This window comes from Stigmatopora argus, chromosome 7, assembly GCF_051989625.1.
Source record: "Stigmatopora argus isolate UIUO_Sarg chromosome 7, RoL_Sarg_1.0, whole genome shotgun sequence".
NCBI classification, from domain to species: Eukaryota; Metazoa; Chordata; class Actinopteri; order Syngnathiformes; family Syngnathidae; genus Stigmatopora; species Stigmatopora argus.
Genome location: NC_135393.1, coordinates 7,535,392 through 7,553,723, shown reverse-complemented (window position 1 = coordinate 7,553,723; position 18,332 = coordinate 7,535,392). Strand labels below are relative to the sequence as shown.

Below are 18,332 nucleotides of genomic sequence, written 5' to 3'. Positions count from 1 at the left end.
ACCTGACATGTGTCAAATGTGATGGGCATGAGACTAATGTAATTACCCATAGCTCTCCATACTAATTTGCCCTATCTGCGTGTGGGTGTCGTGAGTGGATGTTCCATGGTAAGTATAACGCACATTTTTGCCTCGATCCAATGGTGTCAAACTTCCCGCAAACAGGCATAAAGTATTCTTTATCCCCTCTATGCCTGTCACTTTCCCTCCGAATGTCCATCACTCTGCTCTCACCCCAAGGAACTCAGCCCATTTAATTATATACCGTTGCAGGATCGCCGTAGAACGTCAAACTTGCTCACCAGATGCGAGCGAAGCAAGAATTATATATTTTTTGGTTAAAGTCGTGTCTGCTCCTCCATATTTAATCATCTTCACATAATCTACTTTCTAGCAGCTGTCATGAACAATGGGCTTTGGTGTCACTGTGTTAATCTACTTCTTCTGCAAAAGGACCTTATGGTGTTCACAACACACACTGCATGACAATCAATGAGGGTGACTGTCAAAATGTTTGGAATTTGTGTATTTGACCCGAAACATGCCCCTACACAACACAATAAGACAATTATGTTTGTGTATTGTATATGTTAACAATTAACATCATCATGATTATAATGAGAAATGACAGTTGGTCAATAGTATGAACAGGATTTGCTCTGAGCCAACTAGCTACAGGGTTTAAAGTTTCAAAGGGTGTCATCATCAGAGAAACAAAGTCTGGAAGAATGTGACAAAGTAAAATCGCCTTAGAAATAAATGATCATGGATTAAATATCTGTCAAACAAAGTACTAAAACATTCATTGTTTCATTCAATGATTCATTTTCCGAGCCATAAGATTGCGAGGGTGCTGGAGCCTATCACAGCCAACAACGAGTAGTATGTAGGGTACACCTTAAATCGGTTGCTAGCCAATCAGCATAACCAAAAATATAGTTTACCATAAAACTCAAGATTTGGTTAAAAAAGCCAGTTTTGATAAGTCTATTTACAACCACAGAAGGATCAAATATGTTTCTGGTAATTAGCAATGGTGTGGTGTTGAATGAAAGTTACATTTAGTGTTGGTCTGATTCATTTAAGATAGAACTGTTAACTTTTATACTAAAAATTCCTTTGTTGAGTCTCAATGGTAATCAGTGAAAAGCCCTTGAGTAAATGTGGCTTCAATGTCGTTCAAGTTCATTGGCCGACCTCACGTTAAAAAGAAGATCACCTTGGAATACCTCATGCATAATTGGAAAAATATGAAAAATAAAACATAAACATTACAAAATTACCTGTATTTGTTAAAGTCTTAAAAAGTATAAATGCTTTGGGTTGCCTTCTTTTTCAGCTGACAAAGCACAGCAGCAAATGACAACATCCCAATGTTTTTTTTTGTTGTTGGTTATTTTTGGTTGTTTTTGTTTTTTATTCCCCTAGTAGCCAAAAATGAAATATTGTGCCTTCTGACATGTATATAAATGTCTGCCAAAATGTTCTATGACCCCGGACGCTCAAGTTAGTTAGTTTGAAAGGTATCAATTCTAATCTCCCTGATTTGAAGCGCTCCCAATGAGAGAGGTGCTGGAGTTGTGTTGACATGCTGTTCAGTGGACAGCGACATACTAGTCACAGCTGAAGAAACCTTGATAAAGGCACTTTCTTGAAGTTTGGGACACTCGAAAAATGGCTTTCACTGCACCAATTGCTAAACTAAATGATATCTCAATTTATGTTTGTGTGGAACTGTAGTTTACAACATTTTTCCCCGTTCTCACAGAACTATTAAGGCTCTTTACGGGGCTATTACAGTTTCTCCAACTCCTTAAAACAAGATAAGTGGCTGTTTTTTTTGTACGAACAAGTGGTGTTGAACAAGAGCCAGGTAAGTAGGCTGAGTAGTAATAGAGTACTGAACCACAGCAAATGTACATGTATGCATTTGAATATTACTCTACAGTGGTACCTCGTAATACGACAGCTCGTCATACAACATGCTCGTGTTACGACGGAAATTTCGATCGAATAATTCGGTCGCGATACAATTAAAATTTCGAGATGCGACGAAGCCAGGTGGCCATGACATGAGAGGCTGTTTATCATTGTAGCGCACTGTCTTTTTTGCCGCATCTCTTTCGTGTGTAACAATATCTACGAGCACCGAACAAATTTTTCAGACGAGTTTCGACCAGGAAACGCACAACGCACATGCGCGGGAAAAAAGAGGGCTTTCTGGGTAATGAAGTATACTCGTGCACACAACGCCGATAGGCAATGGCACTCTTTCTCAGAATAAAACTTCATTACCCACAATCAATACGTGTGTAAGCTCAGCTGTTGCATTTCCTGTTATTATTATCTAATACGAGGAGTATTATTTTACTTCTCGTTCGCTGCTCATAAGAACATCAGGGGCACTGGCTCGCAACTCCCTCCCCGCAACAGTATCTCTGGTCTCAACTCTCTCGTAGGCGCCATTCAAAGCGGGAGTTGCGAGCCAGCGCCCTTGATGTTCCCACGAGCAGCGGAGCGATCGCTAATACTACAAGACTACTTCTCGTTGGCAAGCGGTCGTGCGTTATCCTATTGTGAGCACATTTGTATGCATCATTTTCGGAATGTTTCGAAGGGAATACGTAGTACAACAGCAAACAGCCCATCGATAGCGAACATGAGGGTGGAGGCATGGCAAACAACTAACCCGGCCAGAATGAAGGTAAAAAAAAGATTAAAACAAAATTAGAATTCAGTTTTGTGTAAAGTCACATTAAACGTATGTTTGAGTGTGTCTGTATATATTAATCCAAGTTAATTTAAATTTGTTTGTTCCGTTTACGAGTGCGTTGTCGTGGAAAAAAGACCCGATTAATTACGTATGAACTCAAATGCATGGCAGCTAGACTTTAAAAATTCGAGCCACCCCCCCCCACCGCAACTCTGAAATGGGGGAGTAGACGTGGGGTGCTTTCTCGCAGGGCCACCTTTGTAATGTGTGGGTCCCTGAGATATGTTTTCGGTGTTAAAATATACCAACACTGTTATTTTTAGACTGGGTACTGAGGGATATTGTGTGCCTAACACTTTCAAGCATTTAAAGGACTGTATCCAGAATTCAAGCATTTTCAAAACTTGAGAACACAATAGTAAAATCCAAGCATTTTCAAGGATTTCAAGGGCCTGTAAGAACCCTCCATTTTGTAACCACTTGACTATATAACAAGATCACGAATAAACTCAAGGAGAAGGAGAAAAAAACTCTGAAAATGACATTTGGCTTTTGAGACTGCAATGTTTTAGGGAATGCTTAGAAATTGTAAAAGGAGATAACCACCATATGCAACGCACCTGTGGCCAAGCAGGGAATATCCACATTTTTGTCGATCTGAGAAAAGATTGTCAAATGAGGCTGAGCAGTCAGAGAAGGTGGCTCTGGAAAGAAAAACATGAAACATGAGTTAACACCTCTGCCAATGTACAATGCACATTGATAGCCAATTAAAACAATTTCTCATTACGGAACATGATAATACCTTGCATGTAAAATGTAATGTACGTATTTCTTGAAACATATACAGTAATACCCAGGGAGAAAAAAGGATGGGCTATTAGTTCATTCAGCAGCGGAAGAAAGGAAGTCATTCAAAGAATTGCAAAGTGGTGGTTGAACACCAAAAATAGCTTATTATTTTATGTGTTTTTGGGATGGCCCGGTAACCAAATCGTTAGCGTGTCAGCCTCACTGTTTTGGGGTCATGGTTTCAATCCCAGGTCGGTCCTCACTGTGTGGAGTTTGCTTGTTCCCCAGGCTTGCATGGGTTTTCTCCGGTTTCCTCCCACATCCCAAAACCATGCATGGTAGGCCGGGGGAGATTCTAAATTGCCCCTAGGTATGAGTTTGAGCGTGAATGGTTGTTGCTAGTTTTTTTCCCTATCGTAGTCAGATATTATTTTTTCCTTTATGATGTTTTTAAATAAAAAATGTGTTTTCTAAAGGTAAAACTAAGATGATTTACTTTTAATATAAATACCTCTAAACGGATTGTCCCCTTAAACTTTTGTTGTTGTTTTTTTTTACAAAAATATTTAATACCGTTTAAACGATGACTCTTCTGTATTTACAATTTTACCATCTTTTTTAAATGTAGTAGTTCTACTTTTAACCCTTTTCATAGATGCTCTATGCTTCTTTGTAAATCTGCGCGCTCTGTTGTCATTGCTAACCCCAGAGTAGGAAGAGGCTGAGTGGGACACTTCCATTCTAAAATCAGAAAATACATAAAAAACAAATCTTCAATTGTGCAGAATGTGAGCAATACATATAAAAAGAAAGTAAGTTTATGATGGCGTACAGGGAACTAGCAGCTTCGACATTTATTCTATTTGACTACAGCAGCTTTTAAGTTGTGCTTTTCCTTTAATGCACAAGAGGCCCGTCTCATATATTTATTGAGCACAGTTGCAGCCGCATGTGATTTTGACTGGAAAGCTATTTCATGAAGGAAAACAAGACCTAGATCATAAAATAAATAAATAAAAACAGAAGTTTGTTGGTGTGAAACTGACAAAACTCACACAATCCCTTTCAGTCAGGTGAGTTTCAAGGACCAAGACACACAAAACCACCGTTTGGACTTGTTTTGTTGTTATGGGTTAAAACATTCTTTTGCTAGCGTCCCACTTGAGTGGCAGGAAAGTAGCAGGAAAACAACAATAGATCTATTGTTGTTCGCGGCTGCAACACGTGAAACCCCATGTCATACATATTCCGATTAGTGGGCAGAATAGAAATGCGACTGAATAATGAAGACCTTTGAGGCACTTCCACTCAGATGTACACGTACACAGTAGAAACATTAATTTCAGAGAACATGCACCCAATTTATTCACAGTGAAGCCCAGCAGTAAATTAAAAGAAGTAATATTAGTTAAAACATTTATTAGAGCTCCACGATAATGCATATAATGTGTGTGTGTGTGTGTGTGGGGGGGGGGGGGGGGGGGGGGGCTGGCTTATGAGCCAACTCTGGTCCTGTCTTGAGCCGTGAATTTTGATATTGTATAAATAAATAAATTTAAAAAAAACATTGTGCACCACAAAAGAACCAATCCAAGACAGAAAATGACTGGAATTATTTTTTTCCCTGAAGAACATTCATTATTGTATATTTCAGGGTTGTCCAAACTACTGCCCTGGGGCCACCAGCAGCTCACTTAATTTTTCATGGCCCGCAGAAAGTTGTGAAAATATCGTTGAATGTGGCCCACAAAAGAAAAATACATTCAGGCTATATTAAGCCGTCACCGGCATAGGCAATCATAAAAATAAATGCAGTGATTCACTTATCACAACGCTTATCCACTTGGGTACTGCTATTAATGTGACACAACTTTAGGAGGGCGGATTCGCAGCTCTGATACGAAGTTACGTCAATGCAACACCGCCAAGCGAGAATAAAATAGGGACTGCATCTACGGTTGAACTGGAACTATATAGCCATCCGGGGATCAACCTGGGGTCCCAGGTGATTTTGTTGGGATTGGTACACCACTAACTGTGCATGCATGGAAGGGATCATTCAGTGCTTTCAGCACCACCTCTGGCGGTCAGGAGGAATGAAATAGAACTACGTTTGCAAATTGTTTGTATATCGTGGTCCTTGACAGCAATAGGAATGACAAGAGTTTTCAAATGTAGTTAGTAGATAATTTCTAGTTCTTTTAATCGTCGTTCTTTGCATTTTTATGGCAAACTGGATCGCCTCCATTGCGCTGGCTCCACACAGAAGTTGTAGAAGTACAGCAAGCATCTGGTTTGCCTCATTGTTGGAGTTTGTAATGGGTTTTGTGTGCTCTCTAAAGCATAGTATGAAAATGGCTAACCCACCCCGGCAGGTACAATATGACTAGTGAGAATTCTATCGGCCTCGCTAGCATGCGGTCTGCGTTACGGCACTCCCACACTCCGACAATCAGAGTTGATAAAAAAAGACGCTGACACGCGGGTAAGAGTGCTTCATCGATCACACATTGGCTGCCAGGGTCTATGTTGTTTTCTATTTACACACAAATATCCGTACAACCACCACTTGTGACGAGAGCTCCTGTGTGACTGCTTCCAGGTTTTTTTTTGTTTTTTTGTTTTGTTTTGTTTTTCATAGCATTGATTTTTGACTCAGGGGAACAAAACTCATTGAGCTGACAGGCAGACATCCACGTGTTCATGGTGCCATTTTGCCATTACATTTAAATCAAAGAATTGCCTCCCATCCTCACAGTAGTGCACCAATTTATGTGTAGGGACATGTTGTTGACTTTAATTTATCGAGGGAAAAGTGATGTAGCTGCAACTGTCTCACGCTGGACATTTAATACCCTCCATGTGAACATTTGCACTTTCTAGAGACATGTTACGATTTGATTCATTACAGTCTTGGAGGAAATGCACTCAATTAATTGTATTTTTAAGTCTTATTAAGTCCAACGGTTTGAAAATGCTCTAACAAGAAATTTAACTTTACTAACTCAGTGATGTTAAAAACATGTTCTAATGTTTCTTTGGCTGTTTTTGAGGATACCATTGATTGCTAAAAAGGAAGGACATTGTGAGCAAACCAGAAAGGCATTGTTTGGTGAGAACCACAGAACCGGAAATAATACAAGAACTAAGTGGCCCATATATGGATGGTGTTAAGTTATTCTTTTCATTATAGTAAAATACTTGCCTCCTCCTGAACACAATCACAGAATCTCAAGTTGAGTGTGCATGCAATTGTGGCAATTAGCTCAAAATTTGCATTTCACTAGAATTGGAGCATTAAAAGATGCATTTTTATCGTCCACCATTTTCAGTGCAAGTAGCTATTTTAAATTGTTCAATTTCCTTGCAACATTTTCCAGTCTTAAAAATTCTTCTAATTTGGCAACACCGAAAAAGATTTTTTTTTCTCATGGTTAATACAGTAAATGTTAGGGTATATGCTTCTTTGCTCACCAATCACAGCAAGGTACGCCCTAGCCTCGGCCGCTGTGTTGTTGCCGAGTTGAGCTTCACAAACATACAAGCCACTGTTCAAGGAAGCTGTGGTGGGAATCACCAGCCGATGACCACTGGCCAAGGGATGACCATCGCGTTTCCACACTAAAAGCAGGCTGTCCACATCTCTGCGTAGGGGGAGAACAGAATGAAGTGAGAGAAGAGAACATATTAAATGCATCACTTTGAGTTTCAATGAGGCGGCAAATGAATGGTGACAGTGTATATCGGAGGAGTCACAACTTGTCTGCATGAACCAGCTGGAGATCAGAGAAGGACTTTCCTTGAAAACAGACTTATAGGTCTTATATTAAACATTCATCATAATTCTGAAAGGGTCCCTCATATTGTCTGTTTTCCTTTTAAATAACTATGATGCTCAGAAAATTTGTATAAACTGTGCTATTAACAGTAAACACAAATATCTGCTCAATTTGCATTGGAAAACACAGAAATCCATTAGTTATGCTCCCAAATTAGACAGTATTTTATTGTTAGTTAGTGGAGGCTTAAATATTTATGGCTATGCTGTAAACAAATTACACTGATTTAACGGTGATGATTAACAGTGCTAATCTAAATCAATAAATGTTCATTTTGTTCATTTATAATCAAGCAGAAAGAAAAGCCCTTTACAAAAATGATGTTTCCTTTATTTGTTTATTTCTACCTTCTTAAAGGGTTACTTGAGGACTTTCTATTTAAACTTTAGACCATGGCTGTCCAAACAGGTCCTCGAGGGCTGCAGGTTTTCATTCCAACTGAAGAAAAGGATACATTTTCACAAATCTGGTATCTTGAAAGTATAATCAGAAGAAACCACATTAGTTAAACTGTCTGTGCTGGATCAGTTGGAACTAAAGCACGCACCCGCTGCGGCCCTTTGTGGAATAGTGCCCTAAGCTATTGCTATACACCTGAATAATAACATATTGGTAGCTGGAAGCAGGATTTTAGTCAATCATAGAAAAAAAGGCATTTATGTGACAGTGAGAGAAAAACTAATTTGGTTTTCTGAAGCCAAGAAGCAACTAGTTGACAATAACGGCTCATAACCGAAACACGAATTGGTGAATATTTCGGAGCTTTTGGTGGAAAAATACTTGAATGGAGATGAGTGCTTATCAACAAGACGTGTTTGACCTCAAAGCCTATCGATTGGAACAGACATCCAACTCCGATGATCAAGTAAACATATCATCCGTCTAGGAGATGAAAGAGGAGAACATTGCCTTTGTGATTTTGAATATTGGTAGGTGTTTGGGATACCATGTAATAAACAATATGTTTTTAACCCTGCATAGAAGGATTGATATGCAAATAGGTTTATCGGGTTACAGTTTATTACCTACCTCCCATTTTCTGGCGGCAGTTTGGGTCCTTTTTGCAATAGTTACAGCAGTAGGAATAGCCAACAAGATTTTAGAAGTGTTCACCAACTTAGTTTGTCTCCCAGAGGTTACCAAAATGTCCCAAATGTGCTTTGCATAGACAAGTTGAATTTGACGGTTGGCTTTCAAAACAAATTCCACCTGGTGCTAGCAACACCATGCTGTAACTATCAGCAGTCATCAAAACTACTAGCCTGTCTCTAATTTATTTTCCACCTACCCTCTTTTCTCTCGCTTAGCCTGAGGGACCCAAATTTACTTAACAGACAAATGTTACACAATATAGAAAATCACTCTTGTGGGGAAAAAGGCAAACTGGATGAATGGCTGGCCTTGTGATATTGAAAAGTAATGAAGTGTGGCATCGAAACAGTGCAAACACCTCGTGTGACGTTGGACTGTGGTCCGGAATTTTTTTGTAGCGCAGTGAAGGAGGTAGATTTTGATGTCAAATTGTGTCAAAACAACTAGACAGATTGAGACAAAAGCTTGCTTTCATGTTTTAGGTGATTACAGAGAGTAAGTTAAACCTAAAAAATGGAAGGTACATTTTTGGGCAGTGTAGCTCATTAATATTTTTGCATTATGCTGAATGGTTGGCACTTGAACAATTGCTGCCAAGACATACAAGGCAGACGACGAGCCAATATCTTAAAAACACTCGCCAAACACTAACACATGCTTTGAAAACATTTGCAGGATGCCACCTCTTGATTTGAACAGCTTGTATTCAAACACCAAAGAACTACGTATTTTTAAAGTTGGGCTGTCCTTGCCTGGTGTTATTTTGTCACTGACATTAGGTTGTGTTAAACATGAGAAAACAGCATCACTACAAGCTAAAATTGAAAAGGACAAAAAAAACTTTTCATTGATATTCCTCTTTTCCGTATTTGAATCAATTTAAATGTTTGCTGAAAATGTCATCTTAGATTTTTTAGCATTCTAGTTTAAAAGATCTGTCAATCAAATGACAAAGATTTTTATTCGGACATGATTTTAGTGAGTGAGTGAGTTTAGATGATTGATTTTAAAATGAAATTACAATAGTTATTAGCAATAATTACTTAGAGATTTTTTGCGTCCAAAAAAGTGACTTAATTTAAAATTCCTAATTCCCATTCAAAACTGTTAAGAACTCAACAGAAAGCATCGTCATGCTGGGCGGTTTAATACATTTACTATCTGTAATGTACAATAAAGTATAAGCTTTGTAAAAACACAATTTAATTAAATCACTTGCATTGGACCACTTTAGATGTGTGTATGTCTAACAAATGATGTGGCCAGTCAGTACATCCATGGGGAGAAAGTTTAAATATACCTGGCATTAGCAATGCACTCCAGGGTTGCCTTGTTCCCTGCAAGGACGGTTGTATTTTTAGGTCCGATCACAATGGCTGGAGGGCCAACTTCTGTCTCAGAATCTGCAATAGAGATAACATTGGATCACAAAGCAGCCAAAACCTTTAGAACCACCACTATTGGGTTGGATAGTAAAGATACCTTCTAAAAAACATGATGACTTCACTTTGTACTTTTCTGCCTATGTCAAGTCTATTGAATAACAAATATATTTGGTGTTTTTGCCCTGAGGTCAAAGTCATCTCGAACTCTAAAACTCACTATCTGACAGCATTTGGAAATATACAAATATTTTTGAAAGGGAAATAACTACTTATGGATTAACTTGATGCTTCATTGTATTTTATTTCAAATATAAAATACTATATATATATATATATATATATATATATATATATATATATATATATATATATATATATATATATATATATAATTTTTATATATACATTTTACGGTCCAAAATGACTAAAGATAATGATAATGTGCTTCCCAAAACTATATCCCATCCGGGGGAGTAATGATGAATTGCAGAGAGTGTAACGCTCCGCATGTGTTACAGTGATAACATGAAAAATAGTACACTGGTGTGCGTTAAGAGTGATTTATGTCCCCAATGGTAATATAAATGGTGGCTTGAATAAGAGATTATGATGATGATGTGTGTGTGTCTGAGGAGCGAGGGAGATGATTTATGACCCAAATGGCCTCTCACATAAAAAATAAACCAAATTCCTATCACATCTTAAATAGTTTAATGTGCTCAGCAAAATTTGTATGAAAGGAAGTAGGGCCTACACACAGGCACACACATGTATGAATGTGACTGGCACTATGTAGTTATGAATATGCAGATTTGTAATCAGTCAGAAGTAGAAAAAGCACAAATTAGAGAGGGCAACTGTGACAGAGGTTGGATGGGGATGCAAGCATCAGCATGTGATGGATTGTGCAAGGTTTTTTTTGGGGTGGGGGGATTGGTTAAAAAGCCAACGCAGATGGAGGTGAGGAAGGCCTTTCATCTCCCCTTTGAAGCGAAGGACCCAAAAGGTGGTAATTGACTCTCTGCTCTTTAGTCTTCCTCCTACTGGCTGAAAAACATCTGACGGCCAAAGAATCATATCCCACTGTCACATGAAATAAGACATAAAGCAGGCAAATCGCTACACATGCACACAGAATTTCACCCTCACACACATAAAACATGCCGCAGCGCATTATCACCAACACCCAAAGATGCTCTAACCATAGAATATATGTTGCGTCACAAATCAGAAGATAAGGCAAGTCACACAAAGAGAGCACTCTCTGGAATAACAAAGCTCAAAAGTTTAGCATGGTTTTTTTTGTCCCCCATAGAAATGAACGGATGTTGAAATAATTTGTATCTCAACTCTCTTCATCTTGACTCTTTCATAATCTGAATAGACTTGTAACATTAAAACATTTATAAAGGAAAAATGAGTTATATTATTTATTAAAAAAAAACACTTTGAAAAGGGGAACAGGCTACAAATGAGGTGGAAGAAAAACCTAAAACTTTGTAGTCCAAAAAAAAGAAGAAATCTCTATGTAAGAAAGAATATATGCTGTCTTGATTAGGGTGCAGGTTGCTTGCAAGTTGACTGTCATGCACCAAACCTTCTGACCCAAACCCGAATACGTCGCACCATACTCACAAATGAAGAAATGAAGCAATCAAAACTGCTTTAACATATTGACAGACACCAAGCAATGTGATCAGCTTGTTGAAGAACAGTGTCCAAGAAGTGTCCACCTTGACATTGGGCTTCGTAGTGAAATGTATACGTGCAATGTCTCAAACTTTTGTTCATGGGGCCAAATAAAGCCTGTAGAACAATATGTCTTACTGTCATTGTTAGGCTTATTTTTATTCTATTTTTATTTTTTTAATGAATTATTTTTTTCCTCGATGCTATATTTTCTGTGGTTCATGGTCTTAGCAATGGTAGGTGCTGAGTTGATAAGCAAATTGAAGTATGAACGCTAGTCAACATACATTAGGTCAATGGAAGTCGGCTTCTAACCAAGTAATTTCTAGCAAGCTAGAAATGAACCATGAAACATGATGGTGCAAGATCAGTAGGTGAGTGATGTGACAGTATCCAAGTCCTTTGAATGCCTTAAATATAGAAATGCGCTATACAAGTAAAAGTCCATTCACGGTTGACTTGTTTTAAATCTAATTCCAAAGAGGTGAGGGGAAAACATATTTTGCCAAGCTGTTCCAGTCCTGTCATTCTCAAAACCTGCCAAGAAGACAAAGGTTAAAGACCAGCGGAGACATTTTCAGTAAAGTAGGAGAAGGAATGTTTTTCCTTATTCCTGCACTGGCCACCTTTCACCCTTTAGTCATTGTGTCTGTCCCCTCTGGGGTCCTGGTTTGGCCGCAAATTGGTATGACCATCGACAATGGGGGCTGTCTCTCACCTGGGTGAGAGCTGATACTGTGTTGGGTCTCAGTGGTCGTGTGGGTGAGATGTTGTTATGTGTTGTTGTACTGTCTGCAGTCCATTAGCAAATTGTGTATCAATGAACATCACACCTGGCTTGCGTCTGTCCCCTTCTGAAACGTTACCAGAAATATTACAATAGTTTTTCTAGTTTTATAGTCAAGTCCATTATAGTCCATAGCTGTTTTCAGGATGGGTGGAACGGTGGATATATATTTATTACAAACACGTACGCACACAGAACCTTGTCATCGTACAAAGGCCGACGTATCGTAATTTGAAAAAAAAAAGAAACGAGAGAGATCTCACACGTGGCAGGTGAACAAGATCGAGGGTGGTCATTAAGAGAAGGTCGGGAAAGCAGACATGGATGGCCATGTTAAACAATAATTGTGGCCCCAAGTAATGCACTAAAGGTGAGACAGCCTGTTAGCTCAGACAGAAGGAACCAGACAGAATCCCAAGGGAGAGTGAAAGGAGATGAATGAAAGTGAGACAAAATGTATCGCAGGGAATATTGCAGATGGCTGTCGTGCCGCCTGAGGAAAAGATGGCGGAAGAGTAGGAGAAATTAAAATGCCATATGGATCTGTGATCTTCCTTACTGTCTTTGCTCGCTAACAGTTTCTCACTCTGGGGAAATATTATTTAATCTTGTCAGGATTGTATATTCTGTCATTCGCCGAATGTTCCTTTAACGTTTGAGCACCTTCCAGTTCGATGTACGTAGAGATTATGGAATAAGTTTAAGACACAAGTTATTTTTCATTTAATACTTTTTATGTGTGCCAGGTTCAACGGCTCATTGCAAATATGAGGGAAAGAGATTGCTGAGGTTTCATGAAAATACTAATTATAATAATTATAAAAACTCAACCTTTGGTTACAAAAAAACACTGAAGATACCTGACAGTCAACTGCTAGGCAATTCATACTAAACATGTATTCTAAAGACTTTACAGTCTAAACATTTAGTGTCAATAAACTTCAAGTGAAACATGGTTGCTCAAATTATTCAAGTATGCAAATCTCACATTTCAAAGACCTCTGATGTAGTCAAAAATAATGTTTGAACACTAAAAATAACCCCGCCAATATGTGCAACCATTGTGTTGAATGACGTCAGTTAAACACACGCATGGTCATAGTAATGATAGTTGAGAAGCATTTCGATATTAATATCATTACGGCTTAATACATAGTGTATCAACACACTCAAACTTTAGGATAAATTTGAACCCAAAAAGGAGAGCCAGGCTTTGCCATCCAAATCAGTGATTGACGTATGAAATAAAGGTAAAAATGTTCTATAAACCCACTCTTAATCCGCGTGAAAATAATTAACAAAACAGATTACCCTGTTACGTGACAGAACATTTTCAAATATCTTCTGAATTATAATTATGATGTCACTTAAATTCATAAGTCACGGTCTGTGCAGTGAGTACTTTGGGCAATATATAATGTATAATGTCGTATTATACAGCACTAGAGCGGTTGATGGTGGAGAAGAACACAAGGGTCTTTTGTATGACAGATTATATGCTATTTGGCAGCAAAGAGACAGTGACACATTCCAACGGTACAATAATGCCATTAGTGCATCACTGCTGATTGACAAGCTGGAGTGTGCGAGGTTTGGATGTGGATACCCCCTCAAGTGTGTGCATGTGTGCGCTATATTTGGCCAAAGGAACAAAGATCCAAAATTAAATTAAGGATGGGAATGATGGGGGGAAAAAAAGTAAATGTGTGTGTGAGAGAGAAAGAGAGATTGGGATGGAGGGGAGGAGGGAGGGAGAGGGGGTTTATGGGAGAGAGGGAGAGAGAGATAAAAAGTGATTCTGTCCAGATTACAGTGTAATCCTGCTTTGAATGGATTCTCTTGGATTACATCTTGTCATCTTATTAAATCTGTCACTCACTCAACACTCCATTTAAACTCTGGGAGCCATCCAGTGTGCGAGAAGAAAAGAGTTTTAAGTCTTTTAAACAAATTTTTGTGAGGACCTCGGGAGCTAAGAGAGTAACTATAGGATGCACACATACATAAAACAAAACAGTTACCCCTTGAAAAAAGTTTAATTAAGTGAGCATGTTTGTCGCTCATCTTTCTTTCCACTATTAAGTAAAAAAAATGTCAAGGAAAAAAAAGGAGAAAATATAAAAAGTATGAAGGTTATTATTTTCCTCACTGCCTTGAGAATACCACGTGTGAGTGTGGGAACGTGGCAACTATTTGTGCATGTCACTGCACTCATTAATGCTGAACAATGACAGCTAAGTGTCAGGGTCTGACTGTACTAGCCTCAATCTCACTACATCACCACCAGCACTAGGCAAAAAATGACCCCCATCGACCAAGATGAGCGATGCTGTAAATATATTAAACATTCATCCCTCGCCTAACAGTTGCCAAAACCCTCAGACTTCTTTCTGACTGAGAGGAAGGAAAAATATATAGTAAACTTTTTTTAAATTCATTTTTAAATTTGACTTTATTTAGTACATTACTTTTACAAATTTCTGTCTCGCTCTCTCATCTCATTTTCTGAACCGCTTTATCCTCATTAGGGTCATGGGGGATGCTGGATCTTATCCCAGATGACTCCAGGCCAGATGAGGGGGACACCCTGAATTGGTGGCCAGCCGATCGCAGGGCACAAGGAGACGGTTAACCATGCACTCTCACACCCATACCTGGGGGCAATTTAGAGTGTCCAATCAGCCTACCATGCATGTTTTTGGAATGTGGGAGGAAACCGGAGTACCCGGAGGAAACCCACACAGGTGATCCGAGCTGGATTTGAACCCAGGACTCTCACTGTGAGACCGCGCTAATCACTTAAACAATGGGCTGCCCTTCATTTTAAATATCACCTATTATTTTTGGGTAGTAAGAATACCCAATTCCAGGTGATTTTGGGGGGGAAAAGCAGACAACCTAGATCGGTCGAAACTCATGATAAGGCACACACCAACTGTTAAGACCAAACCCCCTATCTGAAAATACAGTAGATCGATGCGCTTGTCAAAAGTCTGACTGTGAGCATATATCCCTGTTGTCATCATCCGAAGTGAAATACATTAAGGGAATTTTGCCTTTCATCCATCAATATAAAGACACACAACCATTTACACTGGGTGTGAGTGCTTTTGTTGGTAAGCACAGGTATCAGTCTGGTGATGCTGTCAGAAGACATTGCCCAATTGGAGCCAAGTGAGTGTGTCAGCTTCAAAATGGGACAGCACTAACATCCTGTCACTTAAACAACATGGGAAAGTGCTATCTGATGGGCGGCCTGCTAAACCTGCAGGCCATCGTCTTTAAAATCAGACCCAACAAGGTTTCATTTGACCAGGAGCTTTGCCTCAGGTATTGTCGCCTAAATGCTACAGACTGACTGAATTATTGGTGGTGCAATTATAGATTATACGGAAGTAAACAAAAATAATGTGAAATTTTTAAATGACAGTTTACAATCCTTGTGTTTAAAGTGTAATCAATTAAAGTTCTGTGTTTTTATTGAAGATAAGTTATTCTAATTTTGAGAATTCGTTCGTTCGTTCATTCATTTTCTGAAGCGCTTTATCCTCACTAGGGCCGTGGGGGGTCCTGGAGCCTATCCCACCCGACTTCGGGCCAGAGGCAGGGGACAATCTTAAATCGGTGGCCGATCGCAGGGCATGAGGAGACGGACAACCGTTCAGTCTCACAATCATACCTAGGGGCAATTTGGAGTGTCCAATCAGCCTACCATGTATGTTTTTTCGGAATGTGGGAGGAAACCCTCACAGGCCCGGGGAGACCGACCTGGATTTGAACCCAGGACCCCAGAGCTGTGGGGCCGACGCGCTAACCACTCGCGCCACCGGGCCACCCTTTAATTTTGAGAATTTGTGAATCAATTTACAGTATATACATTAATGTTTCTCTTGGTCAACAGAGTATATCGCATGAGTATTTCAGTCATAATATGGGTCTCAGCCCCAAAGGTCCCATAAAAGTCTGACTCTAATAAATACCCTGCTTAACATCTACCAGTGTATGTGTGTTCGTGTATTTGTGGGTGTTTCATGTCCTCTCTGATGACTGCCTGGTTGACCTTGGTGTTTCTTTGTGGTGAGCAATGAGGTCAGACATTTTATACCAATTAACGGGGCTGTACGTAATTTACTTTCTCATAATGTGAGCTGAAGCGACAGGTCCAAATAAGAGGTCGTGTCTGAGTCCGTCACCATGTATGATTCCATACAACAATAACATTGGAGGCCATTACATATACTTAATGTTTAAAAAAAAAACTTAAAATAAATGTGTTTGATTTTCCATTGTTCGTTATAGCCAATAGCTCCGGTAATGGGCATACCAAGAGAGAAAAATCCTCAGTTTGGTAAAAATATGGCTCACACATTTGATGTGATGTGACGTGTGTGGATATCTAATGTGAATGTTAGATTTACCTGGTGACCCACGGCTCTTCTTGCCCACTGTCAGTAAATGGGTAAAGAGAAAGGAGAGAGAAAAGAATAAGTTATAATAAAAATGTTAGGTCAGTTTTGAATCAGTTGATAATCTGCAATTCTTGTTGATTTTCCTCAGTGTTTAATTTCATTATAAGAAAACCGAAATGCAAAAAATAAAAGGAAAGAAAAAAACTGTTATTTTTTGTTATTGGTTGCATACAGTCTATTAAACACCAAAAACAACAACATCACTACCCTCTTGTCTCCTGGCTTTCAGTGACCACTGCCACATACCTAGTAGATTGTCTGGCTTTAGTAATGGATCCCAATGATGTTTTGTTCTCTCAAAAGTTGCTGTGGCTCTGCATCCATCAATACAGGATATTATTTATTCTTTGATTTTTATATACTTGTATATTCCAAATGCGTTCATGCATCATATCCCTTCAGTGAATATTGTGCAACAGGCCTGAGATGAATCATATCGGAGCAGGTTTACCAGTTCTGCCTCACTGCTCTGAGATTGAGAGTTCAATCCCAGGTGGATTTTGACCTTCATGTGTGAAGTTTGTATGTTCTCCCCAGGCCTCTGTGGGTTTTCTCCAGGTATTCTGGTTTCCTCCCTAGGTATGAGTGAGCATGTTTTGTTGTTCGTCTCAGTGTTCCATGCGATTGGCTGGCCACCAATTCAGGATATCCCCCGCCTGCTGCCCATAGTTGGCTAGAATAGCCTGCAGCACCCCCGCAACCCTTGTGAGTGTAAGTGGTACACACTCATACGTACCTAGGGGCAATTCAGAGTGGAGGAGGAAACTGTGGTTATCTAACATTGTTGTGGTTTGGTAAAAGTGTAGTCTCGCAAGAACTATAGTATTTTAAAAAACAAACAAACCATGATTTAAAGTACAACTTTTTCACCCTTTGAATTTAAACATACTATAGAAGTTCATGAATGTGTTGTTTCTCGTTGAGTGTACAGATGACACGCATGTCCTTTGGATTCTTCATGAGATTGATTATTATTTTCCTTTCATTTATTCATTTTTCTTTTTCATTGATTCATTTTATATACAATAGCAATGTTCCTGAGCCAATCAAGGGCGTTGGACTTTGCCAACAAGCATATATTTGTGTCAAGATATGTGCCTATCGTTCAACAAAAAACTGATGCAAACGTGTTGGAACACACTCAGTTTCACATGACCAATTTAGATGATTAAAAACATGATTTGGGTTAAAAACATCAGCATCAGGTGTGGCTGAAAGCATAAACCTCACAGAAAACTGTCAAGTGTGGTCATGTGATTGAATGACACAAAAAGTGTACAAACTAAAGTGGACACGCTTGGACAACATGCTGACATGGGTAATTAGTCCGGTATGATTTCACATTTGTGGACTACTTTGTGGAATTGTCTTGTCACTGCATGCCAATCACACTCGGTAAAAAAGTCAAAATGGTTTCATTCATTTAATCTTGTCAATCTTAAAGTTAACAGTTTAGCTAGAGTAGTACAATTGTACAAATCTGTTACCTCATATTTACTCCCTTCATAGGGACCATCACAGTCTAAATGTGCTCTGTATGATGCTGCAGTTTTACAACCATGCAAA

The 18,332-nt window shown here is 39.0% G+C and overlaps 1 protein-coding gene across 1 annotated transcript in view; it reads right to left on the bottom strand.

Moving 5' to 3' along the window:
* sdk1b (sidekick cell adhesion molecule 1b) overlaps positions 1-18,332 on the bottom strand; it is a 226,628-nt gene that overhangs the window by 83,393 nt on the left and 124,903 nt on the right. The window contains exons 7-10 of the mRNA XM_077604254.1: positions 16,716-16,742; positions 9,737-9,839; positions 6,980-7,149; positions 3,334-3,417 (exon numbers count right to left, since the gene is read on the bottom strand). Of these exons, the coding sequence (XP_077460380.1) occupies positions 3,334-3,417; positions 6,980-7,149; positions 9,737-9,839; positions 16,716-16,742 (384 nt within the window). The remainder of the gene's footprint in view (positions 1-3,333; positions 3,418-6,979; positions 7,150-9,736; positions 9,840-16,715; positions 16,743-18,332) is intronic.